The sequence below is a fragment of the Coptis chinensis genome, chromosome 4 (assembly GCF_015680905.1).
Source record: "Coptis chinensis isolate HL-2020 chromosome 4, ASM1568090v1, whole genome shotgun sequence".
NCBI lineage: Eukaryota > Viridiplantae > Streptophyta > Magnoliopsida > Ranunculales > Ranunculaceae > Coptis > Coptis chinensis.
In genome coordinates this window covers 39,668,945-39,686,963 of record NC_141459.1, presented here as the reverse complement: position 1 = coordinate 39,686,963, position 18,019 = coordinate 39,668,945, and the positions used below count along the sequence as shown (strand labels likewise).

The 18,019-nt window shown below is 35.1% G+C and overlaps 1 protein-coding gene and 1 long non-coding RNA gene across 3 annotated transcripts; one reads left to right on the top strand and one right to left on the bottom strand.

Annotated features, from left to right (window-relative positions):
* Nucleotides 1-3,553: 3,553 nt before the first annotated feature.
* On the bottom strand, nt 3,554-5,958 carry LOC147503474 (uncharacterized). Of its 2 annotated transcripts, XR_015220195.1 has the most exons (4): nt 5,594-5,958; nt 5,418-5,498; nt 4,201-4,357; nt 3,554-3,770 (listed from the first exon to the last, which is right to left on the bottom strand). It is a non-coding gene; the product is annotated as an uncharacterized LOC147503474 (long non-coding RNA). The 2 variants fall into 2 exon arrangements; XR_015220194.1 differs by lacking the exons at nt 5,418-5,498; nt 5,594-5,958 and having other exon boundaries at nt 4,201-4,449.
* A 1,336-nt stretch (nt 5,959-7,294) lies between these two features.
* On the top strand, nt 7,295-9,204 carry LOC147503473 (uncharacterized). The gene is made up of 3 exons (XM_086604855.1): nt 7,295-7,958; nt 8,551-8,690; nt 9,106-9,204. Exons 1-3 carry the CDS (start codon nt 7,295-7,297, stop codon nt 9,202-9,204), a joined length of 903 nt encoding a protein of 300 aa, XP_086460981.1.
* Nucleotides 9,205-18,019: the final 8,815 nt, after the last annotated feature.

Sequence of the window (18,019 nt, the reverse complement as noted above, 5' to 3'; positions counted from 1 at the left end):
TTTGGCCCAAATAACTTAACCTAAACCGGGCCCAAACTAAACAAAAGAAACTGGCCCATAGACTAAACCAAACTGGTCCGGCCCAAACAAAACAACCCAAGCCCAAGCGAAACCAACAAGTCGTCTTCCTCACCTGTTGAGCAGCTCTTCTCCACCACCAGTCCCCGCTCGCCCGGCACTCCAAACCAATTGAAACAGTTCAGTTTTGGACCCCCAGAGAAACCCAACATTTCGATACCCACAAAACTCGATTCCCTTACACTTCGAAAACTCAACCCCGACTGCCATTGACGAGTTTTCAAGCTCCCAACAGCCCCCATTCGACAACCCTCACACACACTACACCACCCCACTACAACCAATCCTAAAACAACCAACACAATGAACAGAAATAACAGTTTAACATATTTTACAGGATTATGTTTGGGCGAGCCGCCATTAACACGTCCTTCAAGCTTCGAACTCACTCAAATCAGCGTCAATACCACCTACCCAACGCTTCACCACAACCACCTAACATCATTCAATCATAACCACCTCAGTAAGGGTTCAAAACCACAACCAAGAGAGTTCAAATACTAGACATGACCAATTCTTTCTTTTGGGCTTGGCGACGCCATTAACGGCCCATCAAGCTTTCGACAGTTCAACGTCGATTTCCGAGTTTTTAACATAGTTAAACAATTCAACAGAGTTTAACAATACAACAGGACGCCAAATAAAAACAGAATAATGAGCAGTAACAATAGGCATAAACCTTAGACAGAGAAATATGTCTGTATACCCCGATACATGGAAACTATAGATTCGGTGAAATAGCAAAAATAACTACTCACCTTAATTAAAAGCTCCAGGAATTCATCATTGTCCGAATCGTCGCGCTCCAACACTCTAGCAAGCGAGCTTTTATCTCCGCCTCCATTTTTATTTTATTTTTATCTAAAAAACCATATTCTCTGGAAAAATATGAATATATACCTGGGTTTGAAACCTAAGTCCAACATAGACTCGGGCCCATAAATCAGGCCCACATATCCCAAATCAAGTCCAACAAATTTTAAATAAATAAATAAATAAATTAATAAATAAATAAATACGAATTTTAAATACGGGCGTTACACAAGCCATTAATAGAAAGGAAGCTAAATATGTAGGAAAAATAAAAAATCAGGATGCTTCTTCACATGGACCAACTACGGAGATGGTGTAAATAGGAAATGGTCCAAAATTGATCAAATCTTAGTGAACACCAGCTGGTCTATCCTCTTCTCAAACTCTTCTGCTGAATTTCTCACTCAAGGCATTTCGGACCACTCTCCTATGCTCATCCACCTGCTTGACCATGAGAGAGGGTGCTACCCTTTAGATTTTCAAATTATTGGTCTCTCCATAAATACTTCAAAGTAGTGGTACAACAAGTCTGGGAAGTTGAAGTAGTGGGTTGCCCCCTCTTTGTTCTAGTATACAAGCTCAAGATTCTCAAATCTAAATTAAGGGGTAGGGATAGAGCATACTTATCAGATATCCATATCAAAACAGAAGCAGCAAGAGAAAACCTTGTCAGAATCCAAAAAGAAATGCAACGCAATCCACGGAACCCGCTCCTATGTAGTGAAGAAAAAATAGCAAGAGAAGAACTATGCAACTTCATAAAGATGGAATACATGGACTTGAAGAAAAGATCTGATAATGATTGGCTCGATTATAGTGACAAGGGAAATGCCTTCTTTCACCATGCCATTAGAGAGAAGAAGAACAGAAACATCATTTGGTCTGTTCACGATCAAAATGGAACAAAAAAGGAGGGGCAAACTGAAGTGGCAGACACTTTCATCAAGTACTATAAAGATCTGATAGGCTCTTCCTCCCCTATCACCTACCAAGAAGAACTGTTAGATGAGCTACCAATGCGTAGTGTAGTGGACAACCTTACAGCTGCAAAATTGATCGAGGAAGTCACATCATTAGAAATCAAAGAGGCATTATTTTCTATGGAGGACTCAAAAGCACCAGCACTAGATGGATATAATGCTTTCTTCTTCAAAACAACCTGGAACACAGTGGGAGGTGATTTTATTAGAGCAATTAAATCTGTTTTTGCTTTTAATAAGATTCATAAAGGAACTAACTTTACCTTTCTATGCTTAATCCCTAAAAAACCTGTTGTTTCAAGAATCGATGAATATAGGCCTATAACATGCTGTAATGTGACTTACAAATGTATTGCCAAGATTCTTGAAAACATGTTAAAGCCCCACATTGCACAATGGATAAGCATGAACCAGTCAACATTCATCCCTGGAAGAAGCATTCAAGACAACCTTTTACTGGCCCATGAGATACTCAGAGGATATACAAGAAAGCATGGAGCTCAGAGATGCACTATAAAAGTTGATCTTCAGAAAGCTTTTGATACTGTGAGTTGGGATACACTGGTCAAGGTGCTCAGAAGATTCAAGTTTCCACCAAGATTCATTACATGGATATCTATGTGCTACACCACTCCATCCTTCTCAATCCTTATTAATGGAACTCCACAAGGGTACTTTGAAGGTAAAAGGGGGTTGAGGCAAGGAGATCCACTGTCCCCTTATCTTTTTGTGCTTGTTATGGAAATCTTGGGAGGACTTCTTAAGCAAGGGTTCAGTAACAATCATTTCTCACCTCACTCAAAGTGCAGCAGGCTAAAGATTGCCCATCTTAGCTTTGCAGATGATGTTCTCCTCTTTTGTAAAGGAGAAACAAGGTCCATTTTGGCAATCAAGGAAGTATTAAAATCTTTCACTTCTCTCACTGGCCTGCAAGTTAACACCATGAAAACATCTATGCTCACAGGCAGCATGTCACAAGATGATAGTCAAGCCCTTGCTCATACTCTGGATGTCAGTCTTGTAACCCTACCAATAAAATACTTGGGGCTGCCTCTCTCCTCTTCAAGAATTGGTACCAAGGACTACTTGCCTCTTCTTGAGATGATCATCAATAGAATGACTAATTGGAAGACTAGATCACACTACGACAGAAAGGTTCATTTGCAGTGCCATACCTCGTCGCTAAATGTACTAAAAAGCGTCGCAATTTATCTATTGCAACGCCAAATGTGGCGTCTCAAAGGCGCTGCAAAAAAGTGGGTCACAAAATATCAATTGCATTGCAAACAATGGCGTCGCAAAAATGTCCAATCTTTTGCAACGCCTTACTTCATTGTTAATAGTTTATATGCGTTGCTACTTCATTTTCGGAAATTAAATTGGATTTAAAATTATTTGAAACTATTTGCAACGGCTAGCGTCGCAAAAACAAATTTTTAACAACACTATTTGGCGTCACAAATAGTTTATTTTTATCAGCACTTTCGGTGTTGCTAACAGCTCTACTTCATTGCAAAATCTTCAACTCTATTGCTACATACAAAGCGTTGCAAAAGGGGTGTATTGAAATATCCTACGTCAACAAATCTATTTGACGCAATATTTTGATTCTTTTGAATATGCAAAATTCTTCACAACTCAATTTATGTAGATAACAATAACAACCCCATTTCATTACACCATGAATCGTAACAAAATATACTTTATTAACTAAAATCATCCATTACAAAAAAAAAAAGTATATGAAAAATCTACACAATTTCATTCTCTATACCAATACATCGCATCACATATTTTTCAAAACACGTTTTTCAAAACTAGAATTTCCATAGTTGTCATTTGAGCATCGTCCGTCCAAGTTTTCTTCATTAATCTATCGACAACCCATTAGCTAATCTGCTAATACAATGAATAGAAAAAAGAAATAAGTACACTTTTCCGAAATATTAACAAAGTTAAAATGCACTCTAGTGATAAGTAATGCATGTGAAAATATTTTTACCAAGTTAAACCAAATGACCTAGCATGTAAAAATAGCACTACAGCTTGCCACAATTGGTGAAGTTCCATAATACAATTACAACAATACATGGGTCTCCTAGTATCAAAAGAATGAATGTTGAGTGTCAATATCATACCTAAAGCATAACTTATATTTGGTTACAATTATAAACTTGTAATTTCAACAAAAACAGTAAAAAAAATGTTACTTATGGTTCTTACCCTCTACAAAGAAACCATACTTGTTTTTTAGAATTGGGCCCTCCTACTAAATTTTAAAGATTATCAAAACAAATATATGAGCAATTTAAAATTTGATACAACGCACCTTGAATGAGAGGTTGAGATCGCGATGTGGTGCACTAGCCATTTCGTCATACTCAACTGCATACAATTCCCACTAGTGTTTTGGGTGAAACAACTTCAGAAATAGCAAAATTAACCCCGCAACAATCACTCAAACTCATTTTTGGATGGCAAATGAACTAATCAATTTCTCAAAAGAAAGTATTTGTAGGTTAGAGTCTACAAAAAATATAGACAGAGATCACATAACCAAAAACGTAACGAATATCAAATAAACAAGTCACATTAGTACTACACAAAGATAGAAATTTTTGGTTGGATAGCAGACCAAACATCACAAACTTTAGAATAGAATATATTAAAAGATGAAATCAATGTCGGCCTATGAAAGAAATCAAAGGGAACATCCAGAGAACATGTGGCCCTACATGGGAACACAAGCATTACTTAAATATGCACTCATAAAAAAAATTCACTATTTTTTACAGAGATTACTATTTTTTTTCCCCTTCACTGATAGCTTTTCTCTTTCTTAGTTCAAGATTTCATAAATAGTTCCTTTACCCCTAGTCCACAACAATGTATCGTGATATGCAATAAACCAATCTAATCAATGCTTATTCAGCACATCGATAATTACTAAACAAAAAAACCCCACAAGGAGGGGAGGCCCATAATTACTAACCAATACTTACTCCATATTGTCATACATCTCAACCTAAACCACAACTTTCCTACTTTATTTAGAGACAGACAACTCATTCACAACATCGCCACACAACCATTTCTTTCATACTATATGTATACATAATAAAGACTAAAATGCCAAAACAAAATCAAGAAAATAGTACCTTCTAGTTTGCCTAAGCAAATCAAGCATCTTAGTATGAAAAAACAGCTTCATCACTAACACTAGTATCACTTTGATGGTGCAAGAATTCAGCACATCAAGCATTATAATTAGAATAGTACACTATAAATGGCTCTAGTGCTATTAATAGCTCTCCTATAGTCCGTGTTGCTAACAAATACTTATCTGCATCACTTGGGTCCCTAAAAATTAAACAAGAAAGACCATAAAATGACATCGTCTTTTACTTCCATGCATAATGATTTTTCGCTACTTGTGTATTTGAGCTAGTATTACGGTATCGTAGCTACAAATTTAGGAAAACAAAAATTCGAATACCGTACCATGGGAACATTAAATTGAAGAATTTAGTGAGATCGAAAGCTCACAATTTTGACTTCTGGAGATGCAAGTGAATTGAAGTTGATGAAGTAGAAGCCCTCTGTTGATAAATTCTTCAAAGCTTCAAACTAAAATTCCAAAAATAAACCAGAGCCCATTAAATCATCATTTAGAACTCAATAAATAAATAAAACTTAATACCAAATCTTGTTCAAAACCAAACCTTGGCTTTGACGTCGTTGTAAATGGTTTCACTAAGAAGTGCATGATGAGAACCAAATATGTTTAGACCAGACCTAAGAAGAAAATGCAGCTAAGTAAAACTTAATATAAAGTTATTAAAGATACAAACTTAATTGAATTTGGGTTGGTCTGTTACGTATGCCTTATATTACCCATGCTATGTGACAATATGATTATAATAGCATAAATTTTATAACATGGTACTGCCACTTAAAATTTCATTAAATCCAAGTGATTGCATTCATGTACCACATGCCCAAACATAAAAGCAAAACCAGTGATAGATTGAACCACCAGAAAAATGATGATTGTAAAAAAATACAAATATAGTCAGACAATCTACATTACCACCCCTAGCATGAAAAATCCCAACGATATCTATTCACCACTCAAAATTTGATAGACAATATGATGTACATCAAACCAACTATTACAACCATTTCACAAAATTCAAAACTGATATAAATTTCTTGATCCAATAATTAATTCACAGCGAGAAACCTCATAAAGTAAGCTCAAGAATCTCAAAATGCAATTCAAATCCCACCAACACAAAAACCAAAAATCTAAGTATAGTATTAACATAAATATCCACTGTTATCATAAAAGTTTTTTTTTTTTTAACAAAACCCATTTATATTTCACTGTACCGGTACGAAGAGAAGACCCTTTGTTTCAACGTTGATTGAGCCACTACCCGTCGTTGCCATCACTGTAAACACAGAGAGAATTAGTTAGCTTTGGAATGAGAAGATCAATTAAACTTTGAAATGACAGAAAAAGGATTAATGGGGATGATGGTGGATTATACAAAAGTTGAAGCTTACATCAGCTTTGGCGGTGGTGGCGAATTATGCAAAAGTCAAGGTTTTGACATGGTGGAGGATACCCCGAATTCTAATCTGAAACTTAAGTGAAGTGGGAACAAACCAAAAGTTTTTTTTTCTCTGATAATAAACCAAAAGTCGAAGCAAATTTCAATCAAAAGAGAGAAGAGCGAGAGAGAAGCATACCTTTTATTTTACCACGCTGGAGGAAACAGAGGAAGAAGATTCGATGGTAGTAAAATGGGTTTTCCAATATTTAGGGTTTTCCATTTTTTAGTTTGAGTGGATAATGAAAAATGGGGGCCCGCCGAAATAAATTTGTTAAAAAAGAATATCCCGCTCCCATAAAAAGTACTTCAGCAACCGCAGTGTCGTCGCAGCAGAGGTGGAGCAAATAAAATCTAAATTCACATAAAAACTTCTTACAACGATAGAGGTGTTGCAACTGATTAATCTCTGCAGTAGCAGCGTTAATGGCGTCCTAAAAATGAATTTCCTCAAAAAAATTATTTATTATCTTACCAAATATTTAATTACATGTAATTGCCGTGTAAGAGGCATTGCAATAAGTAACTGGAAGTTAGATGGGGACAAAAAGAACAGCAAACTATTAGGGACGTGCATTGGCGTGGCAATAGATAACTTTTACCAACGATTTTTGGGTGTGGCAAAAGAGTGCGTTGCAAAAGAACCCTTTTGTTGTAGTGTCACTAACTTATGCAGGAAGGTTACAGCTCATCCAATCTATTCTATCCTCTTTTCATATTTATTGGGCCATAACTTTCATCCTCCCAGTTGGCATCCTAGATAAAGTTGTGAAACTCAGTAATAGATTCCTATGGACTGGAGCAACTATGGAAAGGAAGATGCACAAGGCAAGCCATGAGACTCTTAGACTGAGTAAAGAGGAAGGTGGCTTGTCGATCATTGACCCAAAAGTAGGGAACAAAGTAGCATACTGTGGCTTGATTTTCAAAGTCGCAAGTAAAGAAGATACTCTGTGGACCAAATGGATCTGGGAATACCAAATCAAGAATAAAAATTTCTGGACCATGAAGATACCCAGTGACAACTCATGGGTTTGGAGAAATATTCTCAAGGCCAGAAAGAATGCCAGAAAATTCATCAAGCACTTGATTGTCAACGGTGAAGCAACAAAGCTTTGGCATGACCCTTGGTTACAGGACCAACCCCTTCTCTTAAATGTGCAAGCTCAAGCTTCCCTACATCTACCTGATGATGCTACAGTAAGTCACCTTATCACTAATGGGAGATGGAATGCACTAGTTCACAACTTACCTGATGGATCCCTGAAGGAGAGCATTTTAAACACTGAAATCAGAACCAATCTCGATCAAGACTTGGTAGTGTGGACTAAAACCAGTTCTGGCAAATTCACCACCAAGTCAGCATATGTAGCATTAAGGAGGATGAGGGAAAAAGTCAAATGGTACAAGTTAGTCTGGGGAAAGCTAAACATACCAAAGCACTCCTTTGTCACATGGCAGTTATTTGCAGGTTGTCTCTCCACTCAAGATAGACTCATGCAAAGGAAAATTCTTAATCATTCAAAGTGTTGCCTCTGCAATTCTAGCCCGAAAAACTCTAAGCACTTATTCTTCAACTGCCCCTATTCAAAAGAGGTATGGTCATATATCAAGAAAGCACTAGGTTTTTGCCCCTCTGTTTAAGCATCCACAAGTGAATGGTATATGATCCTGCACAGAACGAGAATCAACACAACTGCTAGTGACATTACCAGAGCCATGACTTGTGCAGCCATATATGGATTATGGAATGAGAGGAACAGTTGAAGATTCAAGCAGAAAGCACACTCAGTTTTAGCAGTGGGAAATGATATCAGGAAGAGAATGTTACTCTATTTTCTAAGACAGATAAAGAAAGCTGATGATTCCCCAAAAACCAATCATATGATTACTACTCTAGGTATGCAAATACAAATCTAGCAATGCTCCTATCATTTGCAAGTGGACCACCCCACCTAAAGGTACGGTTAAGGTAAATGCAGATGGCTCAGTTACACTAGAAGGTGAAGGGTATGGAGGTACCTTAAGAAATCATGAAGGTACAGTAATCCTAATCTTTACAGGAACTGTAAAAAGTAGATCTGTTATTGTGCATGAATTGAAAGGTATTGAGTCTGGCCTGATGGCAGGGCATTTTATGAACTGTACAAAAATGATGGTGGAATCAGACTCCCTTAAAGCAGTCCAAATCATAAGCGAAAAGGTATGTTGCCTATGGTTTGCCCTTGACATCCTCAGCTCCATTAAGAAATTGATGGCTCAGTTTGACCTCATCAAAATATCCCATGTCTTCAGAGAAATGAATAGGGGGCAGACCTTCTAGCAAGATTGGGATCTAGGAAGAAACATAAAGTTCTATCAAATGTAACTAGTTCTCACTCTACTTTCTTTAGCACTCCACCTCTTATGAAAGATTTGAATGTAATAGTAGAGGAAGATGTTAAAGGCACCTTGTATCAAAGAGTTAAATTAATGTATGAATGCAGGTTGGGGTCAGCCTAACGCCTAAATGTTTCAAAAAAAAAAGTTTCAAAATATAAACCAAATACTAACCTCATCTAGAGTATCAAAACTCAGGACAAGGTTCGGAACATAACTTTGATCAATATGAGGTATAGGTATGGCGACATGCATTCCCTGAGATGGGTTATCCGGATCGGAAGGAGCTGGAGCAAAAGCCTCGTAAGGACCTTGAGATGAAAAGTAGGGCTCAATAAGGTGTGATATACACAAATCACTTCTAATAGCCTTATGTCCCACAAAGTACATGTTAGCAGGCAATATAGGACCCCTTGAGACGTGATCCTAGTAACTATCGTAGTCACCATTCACATCTAAATATAGAGAAGCTTGTGGCCACAAGTCTTCATTCATTCTAAGATAGGACCTCCACTGACTAGCTCTTCCCAATGGGCACATATTCTCCGGAGGAGGTGGGATGAAAGGTGTCCCAACAATTTGGTGCCAACACCTGGTAGCTAGGCGATTATACGAACGACATACACGGTGAATCACCTCACATGACCAAATATCATCTATGGTATCTCCCTCCACATCATCAACATTTAATTGCATATATCGAGTATGAAACCATGGTGTCCATTGTATCGCCAATGCCGACCTAGTCTCGAGTTTGTTACGGTCTAAGTGAATGTTGTGGCGTCCTTGACCACTTCGGCAATCTTTAAAGTCATTCATCCATGCTCTAATCCGTGGCATGATATCACGGTTCATGTTCGGTCTCAGAAAAGGAGTCATGGTAGGTACGTACTCATACCACCAATACTATCATAAAAACAAATATCAAAATCAAACTTGTTCGTAATTTAATATAAAGTTATAATACTACAAATTTAAAACTTAAATGTAAAAGAGGGGTGAAGTCACCACATTGACCATCCCCAACATTTGTTATGACTCGACACGCTTGATCCAACACGTAAATCAAAGCTCCAAACATAGCACCACCCCAATCATACTAATGCATGTATTCTAACCAAACCAAATACTCTATCCAACCTAATCTCAGTGAACTATCACTCGTGGGGAAGAAACACTGCGTGATTAAGTAAAAATAGAATGCTCAGAAATATCCATCCCGATCTGTACCCGTCGAGCACCAACCTTCGTCACTCTATTTTGTCTTCTCCATGAACTCATTCACAAAAAAGGAGGGTTTGATACCCCTTTTAGCCCAATGCTTCGGCCTTATATTTGGCCAACTTTGTTGTGCATAATCAAAAGTTGCGAACCGACCTTCTCCAAATGTAACGGCCTTTCCCTTCTTACGCTCATTCTCGTGAGCATAATAACATCCATTGGAGTAATGCCTATCTTGCCTTGTGGAAAGTGTGAGTTGTGTCCCACTACCGTTCGATCAAAGCGTATATCAAACCACGGTCGGAGTTTTGATAACCACATCGAAACAATGACCCAAACGGAGATTGTAAAAATTCATTTATTATGCTTTCAAAACAATCTCATTTGTCAAGCACTATCTTCCACCAATGATTTACGGATGCCCAACAACACCGCAATTTCATCTCCCCCCCCCCCCCCCCACCTCCCTAAACATTTATTCAAAACACTTCATTAAAATTAAAGAAAATACAAATTATGATGTTAAAGATTAATCAAATTTAACGATCAAATGCTTACCATATTTACACGATGAGAGATGTGAGTTTCCGGGTTTCTAGCCAATATAGCATGTGTTTGTGGATCGACTGGGTCTAAAAATTAAATTATTGGAGGGTTTTGCAAATTATAGACTTGGTTTTCATCCTCATCGGCGTTTAGTGTTGGCATCGACTCATTTGTCAATCTAGTAATTGATTTTTGACCGAAAAATTATTTACCCTTGTTACTCATTTTGCATGGCACCTGCACTTCAATCAACAATATCCTCTTTATAACTTCAATTTAAACAAAACACACAATTTCAAACTAACATTCTAACATCAATTCCAACATTCTAATTCCAACATTTTAATTCAACAAACATTAAACCAATCCCTTTAACCTCACAATTCCAACATTCTAATTCAACAAACAATTCGACATTCAATTCAATTCAATTATAACATTCAAACATTCAATTCAATTAACATTTAAACATTCAAACTATTTCTAAAATTGAATTTCAATAGGAGAGAGTAAAACTTATGAGTATTGAGCACAAAAACGGGGATTGAGGAATAAAGGAGTAAGGAGAGAGGAGGAGTTTCTCGAGTTTGTTTTTGGTAGTGAGGGGAGATTGAGAAGAGATTTGTGCGTTATAGCGTCTGGAGTATACAGATGGCATAGTTTATGCCGTCTGTTACAATTTAACGTACAGATGGCAGAAACTCTGTAGTCCGTATCCCGAACTTAACAACTACTAAAAGTGCCCATTGGACTGGTTTTTCAAATTTTGGCTGCCAAATTTAGTTGGGGCTGCTAAAAGGCCTATGTGGCACCTTTTAGCAGCCCATTATAGCTGCTCTCCATTGGACTTGCTCTTAACTAACTAATTTGCAGTATGCAACTCTATACACTATCAAAATACACTCTCCTTATCTAATTATCTACATCCAACTCAATTTTCCTTTACTCAACTCAATTTTCCTCCACTTTTCAATTCTCAATACCTATACATTTTAACTCTCAAATGAAGTATGTATCATTACCCAACTCTCAAATGAGCGATCTATCGCAATATAACTACCCATATCTCAATGTCGAATAAATTGAAGATTATATAATGTTAGAAGAACCAATTAAACATGAAAAAGAAGAAATTGGAGATTAATGTAATTGAAACTAAATCGATTATGATAGTTTGAATCCTAAATTTCAAAATAAATTTTGTGTAATCTTTTATGTATGTGCTATTTTGAGGAACGGTAGCACATTGCCGTAAAATACCATAAACCACGGTAACGGATTGCCGAAACATAACTGTAAATTACAGCATCGGGGTATCATTTACCAAGTAAATATACAACAAATAGACACTGAAAAATCTTAAACCATTCGGTATCTTGTTGTTGTGTTGTCAAATTCTAATATTTAAATATTTTATCATCTATTTGATAATAATTTGATTAATAATTAGCATATTATATTTTAACTTATTTGTAGTTGTTTTAGGTGATAACTTAGTTCCAACAAGTAGAAAACATTTAGGCTATAATTTTTTTATTTTCGAATTGGTAGTAATTGTACATGTCTCTACGGTTTAGGGTTTGAATAAATACAGTTCTAACTAGACTTTCAATCGAACATCTAAATTTTTACCAACAAATTAAAATTGGATTATAAGATATAATTTAAACCCGTTCTCCAATCTATAATAAAACATTTAGGTTATACTTTTTTATTTCGGAATTAGTAGCAATTGTACTTATGTCTAGGGTTTAGGGTTTGAAGTAGTATAATTCTAACTACACTTTGAATCTAATAACTAAATTTTTACCAACATATTAAAATTGGATTAGACAATATAATTATATAAATTAACCCGTTCTCCAATCTATAATAAAACGTTTGGGTTATAATTTTTTTATTTCAGAATTAGCAGCAACTTTACTTATGTCTAGGGATGCTTGAAACAATACAGTTTTAGCTAGATTTTATTTGAATCTAACATCTAAATTTTTACCAATAAATTAAAGTTTGATTAGATGATATAATTTAAACCCATTTTCCATTATATAATAAAACATTTTGGTTATTATTTATTATTTCAGAATTGATATGTAGTAACTATACATATGTTTATGGTTTAGATCAATACAGTTCTAACTAAATTTTGAATCTAGCATCTAACATCTAGCACATTTGGAAGTTAATATTCATTATCTAATCTAACACCTATTTTATTATATGTTTTATTATTATTATTATTATTATTATTATTAATTATTATTATTTAATTTGTAATGGATGGTATCAAATTTTGAGATTCCTCGATATTCCTAATTTAGGGTTTAGGGTTAGACATCTCAATATTTCAATATTTCACCCAATTATTTCAATATAAATTCAATATTTCACCCAATTATTTTAATAAAAATTCAATATTTCGCCCTATTGTCCTTAACTAATATACACTATCAAAATACATAATCTTAAAATACAACTACACACCATCAAAATACAAACCCAAAATACAACTACACTCTCCTCCTTCTCCAATCATCTACATCCATACTCTTAACTCAACTCAACTTTCTTCTACTTCTCAACTCTCAATACATTCACCTCTTACCTCATCTCAAATGGAAGATCCATCATTACCCAACTCTCATATGGGTGATTCATCACAATATAACAACCCATATCTCAATGTTGAAGCAACTATGTACCAAGTTTTTATTGCATTTTCAGCAACGGGATACCTAGTTTAAGTTCTCATTTCGGTGATTGGTTACCACTTTACAAAAAAAAAAAAAAAAAAAAAAAAAAGAGAGACTAACTAACAACTTTCATCAATTAAGCACCAAATGTTTGAGCAATTTTCAGCAACTAGATCCATTCATCAAAATAGCAACGGGATACCGAATTTGAGTTTTCATTTCGACCAATTATTTCAATATTTCAAAATAATTTTGATATTTCGACCAATTATTCAATAATTCAATACTATTTCAATATTTTGCCCAATTGTTTTTCTAAAATTTTGAAATCAATTTATTTCCTTTTTAGGTTGATTTGAATTTCCCTCTCAAAATCAAACTCAAAACTCATTTTTAACTTTTTGGCTTACCCCTAAAATTCAAACCCAAATTTTAGCCCTTTTTCTACTCTCTTTCTTTCCCCACCCTTTTTCTACTCTTTTTCTTTTCCCACCCTCAAATCTACTTCTCTTCAAACACTTCTTCTCCATTCCTAATATAGAAACTTACCAAAACTCAAAACTATAGGAGGTGGTGAGCATGGAAACTCACCCAATCTACACACTTGTAAGGTAATTTGTTTGAATTATCTTCTCCACTTCAATTGCTTTCTTTAAGTTGGGTATATGTCTAACTATTTTCTTTTTGTTGAATTTAAGTCTAATTTAAGCACATCAAATAAAGGTGGGTGTTTTTGTTGTGGTCACATGGATCATTGGGTTGATAATTGCCCATTGAAAGTTTCTCCTTACAAGGTAATTTGATTCAAACACTTATTTTCTCCACTTGCTTTGTTTTCTTTGGCTTGGGTATGTCTAAAAGAGGAATCGTAGAATGTTATAATCTTCTCAATCTTATGTTAGTTTATGTGTTTTAACAATGTTGTAATCTTCTCAATCGTTTTAACATATGTCATTTGATTTTTACATATTATGATTATGCGATAATTCACCTAACATAATATAGTTCAGTAACTGAATACTTAATTTTTGAGCAATTTTCAGCAACTTGCCATCGAATGTTTAAGCAGTTTTCAACAACTAGATACCATTTATCAAATTAGCAACTAGATACCGAAATTGAGTTTTAATTTCGGCAACTGGTTATTGCTTTACAAATATAATTTTCAGTAACTGAACACCAAAATTTTGAGCAATTTTCAGCAACTAGATACCATTTATCAAATTAGCAACTGGATACCGAAATTGAGTTTTAATTTTGGTAACTGGTTACCACTTTACAAATATAATTTTCAGCAATTGAATACCAAAATTTTGAGCAAGTTTCAGCAACTAGATACCATTTATCAAATTAGCAACTGGATACCAAAATTGAGTTTAAATTTCAGTAACTAGTTACCACTTTACTATGCTTGCAATCACCTTCTGTAGAGATATTCTGTGTGTTTTTCCTATTTCAAGGCGTGAGTGATAGAGATATTCAACCAAACGCAGCAAAAATGTGCACCCCATATTTTCATCCTCTGTCATGTTCCTAACTTATTCTGGCCTCCATGTTTCTCTCTGGTTTCATCAACACTTATATATTCTAGCATGAATAACACATTTATCTCCAATTTCTAACTTATCCCTAATGCTAGTTTTGATTTTTCGGAAGAAGATTAGCAGAAGGGATAAGTTATATTAGTCCCATTTACAATGTTATTTAGTTCCTGTTTTTACAAAGTTTGTAAGTTTTAACCATAGTTGCAACTAAAACCTAACAACCAAAGCACAGTGCTAAACACCAGGAAATACCTTGCTTTGCACACGAGATCAGCAGTCTCAAAATGCAAAACATGAAGATTTTGAGGTAGTTTAAAGGTTCAAGTACCTATAATGAAACAAATCTTGATGCCGGAGGCAGTTGGTATATCCCAGCTAGAGGCAAAACGACTAAAGATGGTTCATAAAACAAAGGGAGCCATCTCTGGATAAACATGACTGTAGGCTCAAAAAGTTCATCAAACTTGTCACTGCAGGTGGAATAACTAAATCAAGAATAATTATAACCGATAATACACTGAACATCGCAAAAAGTGCACTTGGGAAATTTATTCCAGCAGCAACAAAAGCCTGTTTCAGAAACATATCCATATATTTTCTAAACTAGGCTACAAAACATATCCATTTTCTAAACTTAGATCCAACAAAAAGAAACTACAAAAAAAGTTTCATAAGACAACTTTGAAATAGCACAAAGTCCTATAAGCTACACTTCTCTGATAAATGTAGAAGAGTTGTACCAATCTTTCCTTCAGCACACAAGTCTATTGTTCAAGGCTTTTGTTATGCACTTGGAGATACTTCAATGCAGGGTCGAGAGATTCGAACTGGGTTTTTGAAGGATGGCAAGCATGTTAGTCTCAAGCAAGGTCAGGAGATCACCATTTCCACTGACTAATTGATGCTTAAAAGGAGCTCATCTAGCTGAAAAGCGAGAAGATCGTCCAGCCATGTGAAGAAAGTATGATTATAAGAATAAAAAACAACTAGCATTCTTGGTTCCACCACGCCAAAATACCTTTCTCATTCATCTGCAAAGATTTTCTCATAGAAACTCTGATAAGGTTATCATCATCATGTCATTATAAACTTTTTTTTCTCTCAATAAACAAATTTATAGCTGATGAAAAATTGAAATGACTATCCCACCAAGATTTCTAACAACTGTATACACTTAAAATGAAACTGAATTATAGTTGATGACAAAAAAGCTTTAAAGAAACGGAAACATTGCATCACCATCACTCCAACAAAAGAAAGAATCCCCAAAACATTCTTGAATAACTTATATACAATACATCACACCCTAGAATGCACTTGAAGAAATAACAATCTATACACATTGATAACTACATGACTGTCACACCCCAAATTTCCAGAAAATTAAAATAGGGAATTATCCAAGATATATTTATCTCAATCGTCACTCTATTCCATTTTCTGAAAACCCATGATAAAACAAAGCCCTAATACCCATTATCAAACACGATATAGAAAAATGAATCAAATTAAATTCGAAAGAACAACTCTTCAATCACGAATTCAAGAATTACTAACCAACTCTATTACATCTGTCTCAAAACAAAACTTTGCACTTAATAAAACTTAAACCAGTAAGACTCCAAGAGCGAATCCAAATTAAGCATCGTCATCCATTGCATTCTACTATCTATGTTTCCAAGCAACACACCCACGTTGCAAAACAAAGCAAACATGGGTCAGCAAATTGAATTTACTGGTATAAGTAAGACTACATATAAAAATAATATGCTCAATATTTCAAATAAAGGAATATACTATTACAATCATTTCAACTTGGAAGACAAGTTAGTTCCGTTTTCTCAAAACGACTTTTCTTTCCAAGTAAGATTTCACCCCCAATATACAATTCCAAGAATCTCATATAACAATATTCATCATTCCCACTTTCCAAAATAACTCACAACATAATTACCATTTACATTCCACTTATTAAAATTACATATGATAACCTAATTAAATATGAGTTTGATACACCTTACCTTTAAGCCAACACGTCGTCTTAGGGTAGGATATTTACGTCCCTGCATAAAAAATTAATATATCCTACCCTCCTGCAAAACAGAGTTAGACATCACAATAAAATGATTTATCTCATCCAGTCAAATTTTCATTCATAATCAAACCTCATTTAAGACATTTAAGTCTAATTGATACAACCTGGTTCGTCCAGCATATTCGGGAAATACCACTTATTATAATACCTATATCAAGGGTAGTCATTCACATGACATCATTACATCATAAAGTTTCTGCGTACATTACCATAGATCTCAGACTATCACAAGTCATTAATATTTTCGTAATAACATATCAAGTTATAGTCATTTCACAATCACATAAAAGATCACAAGCATTCACTAATATTATTCACAGTCACACTTCACATCCATAACATCACACAAATTCACATACTTTTAGTTCTTTCAATTCCACAATGTATTTTTTTTATTAATCACTTATTTACTGACCTCACCTTTAGTTCTTACTCCACGATTTGCACTTCACATATTTGCCAAATCACACATACATGTGTGCCTCTCTCACACCGAGTACCACTACAAGACATATGTCCCAAGCGGGGATATCGCCTCCAGGAACATATTTACATCTTGCAAACTTGTAACTTGTGAGTCACAGCCATCTTTGGGCTTTCTATGCGCATAATCATAGCCTCTTTTGGGCATTCAATATCTTAGGTCATTCATGGCACATTCAATGAATACCTTGGGTCATTCCTGCCACATTCAAGGATTACCCATCATACACTAACAGATCATTCATGACACATTCAATGAATAACTTGGGTCATTCCTGCCACATTCAAGAAATACCCATCATAACACTAACAGGTCATTCATGGCACATTCAATGAATACCTTCCTACCGCATGACATCTCAAGTCATAATATATCATTACCAAATCTTGAGGCGTGGAGAGTTCTAAAGGTGTGGTCGACTAGTTGAAAATATTATTCTCAGCTCACTTATCATTGTACTAGCATTAATCATGCACAACAATTAATCACACGTGCATAAAGTTATTTTCACGCACTAATACAAATCAATCACGCATTTAGATATCATTGAACGCAACACAAATGATCATC

Coding starts and splice junctions, on each gene's coding strand:
- LOC147503473 (XM_086604855.1), top strand. CDS start 7,295: ATGGAAAGGAAGATGCACAAGGCAAGCCATGAGACTCTTAGACTGAGT. Junction 7,959..8,550: donor CACATGGCAGTTATTTGCAG/GTTGTCTCTCCA, acceptor TAATCTTTACAG/GAACTGTAAAAAGTAGATCT. Junction 8,691..9,105: donor TCCAAATCATAAGCGAAAAG/GTATGTTGCCTA, acceptor TATGAGGTATAG/GTATGGCGACATGCATTCCC.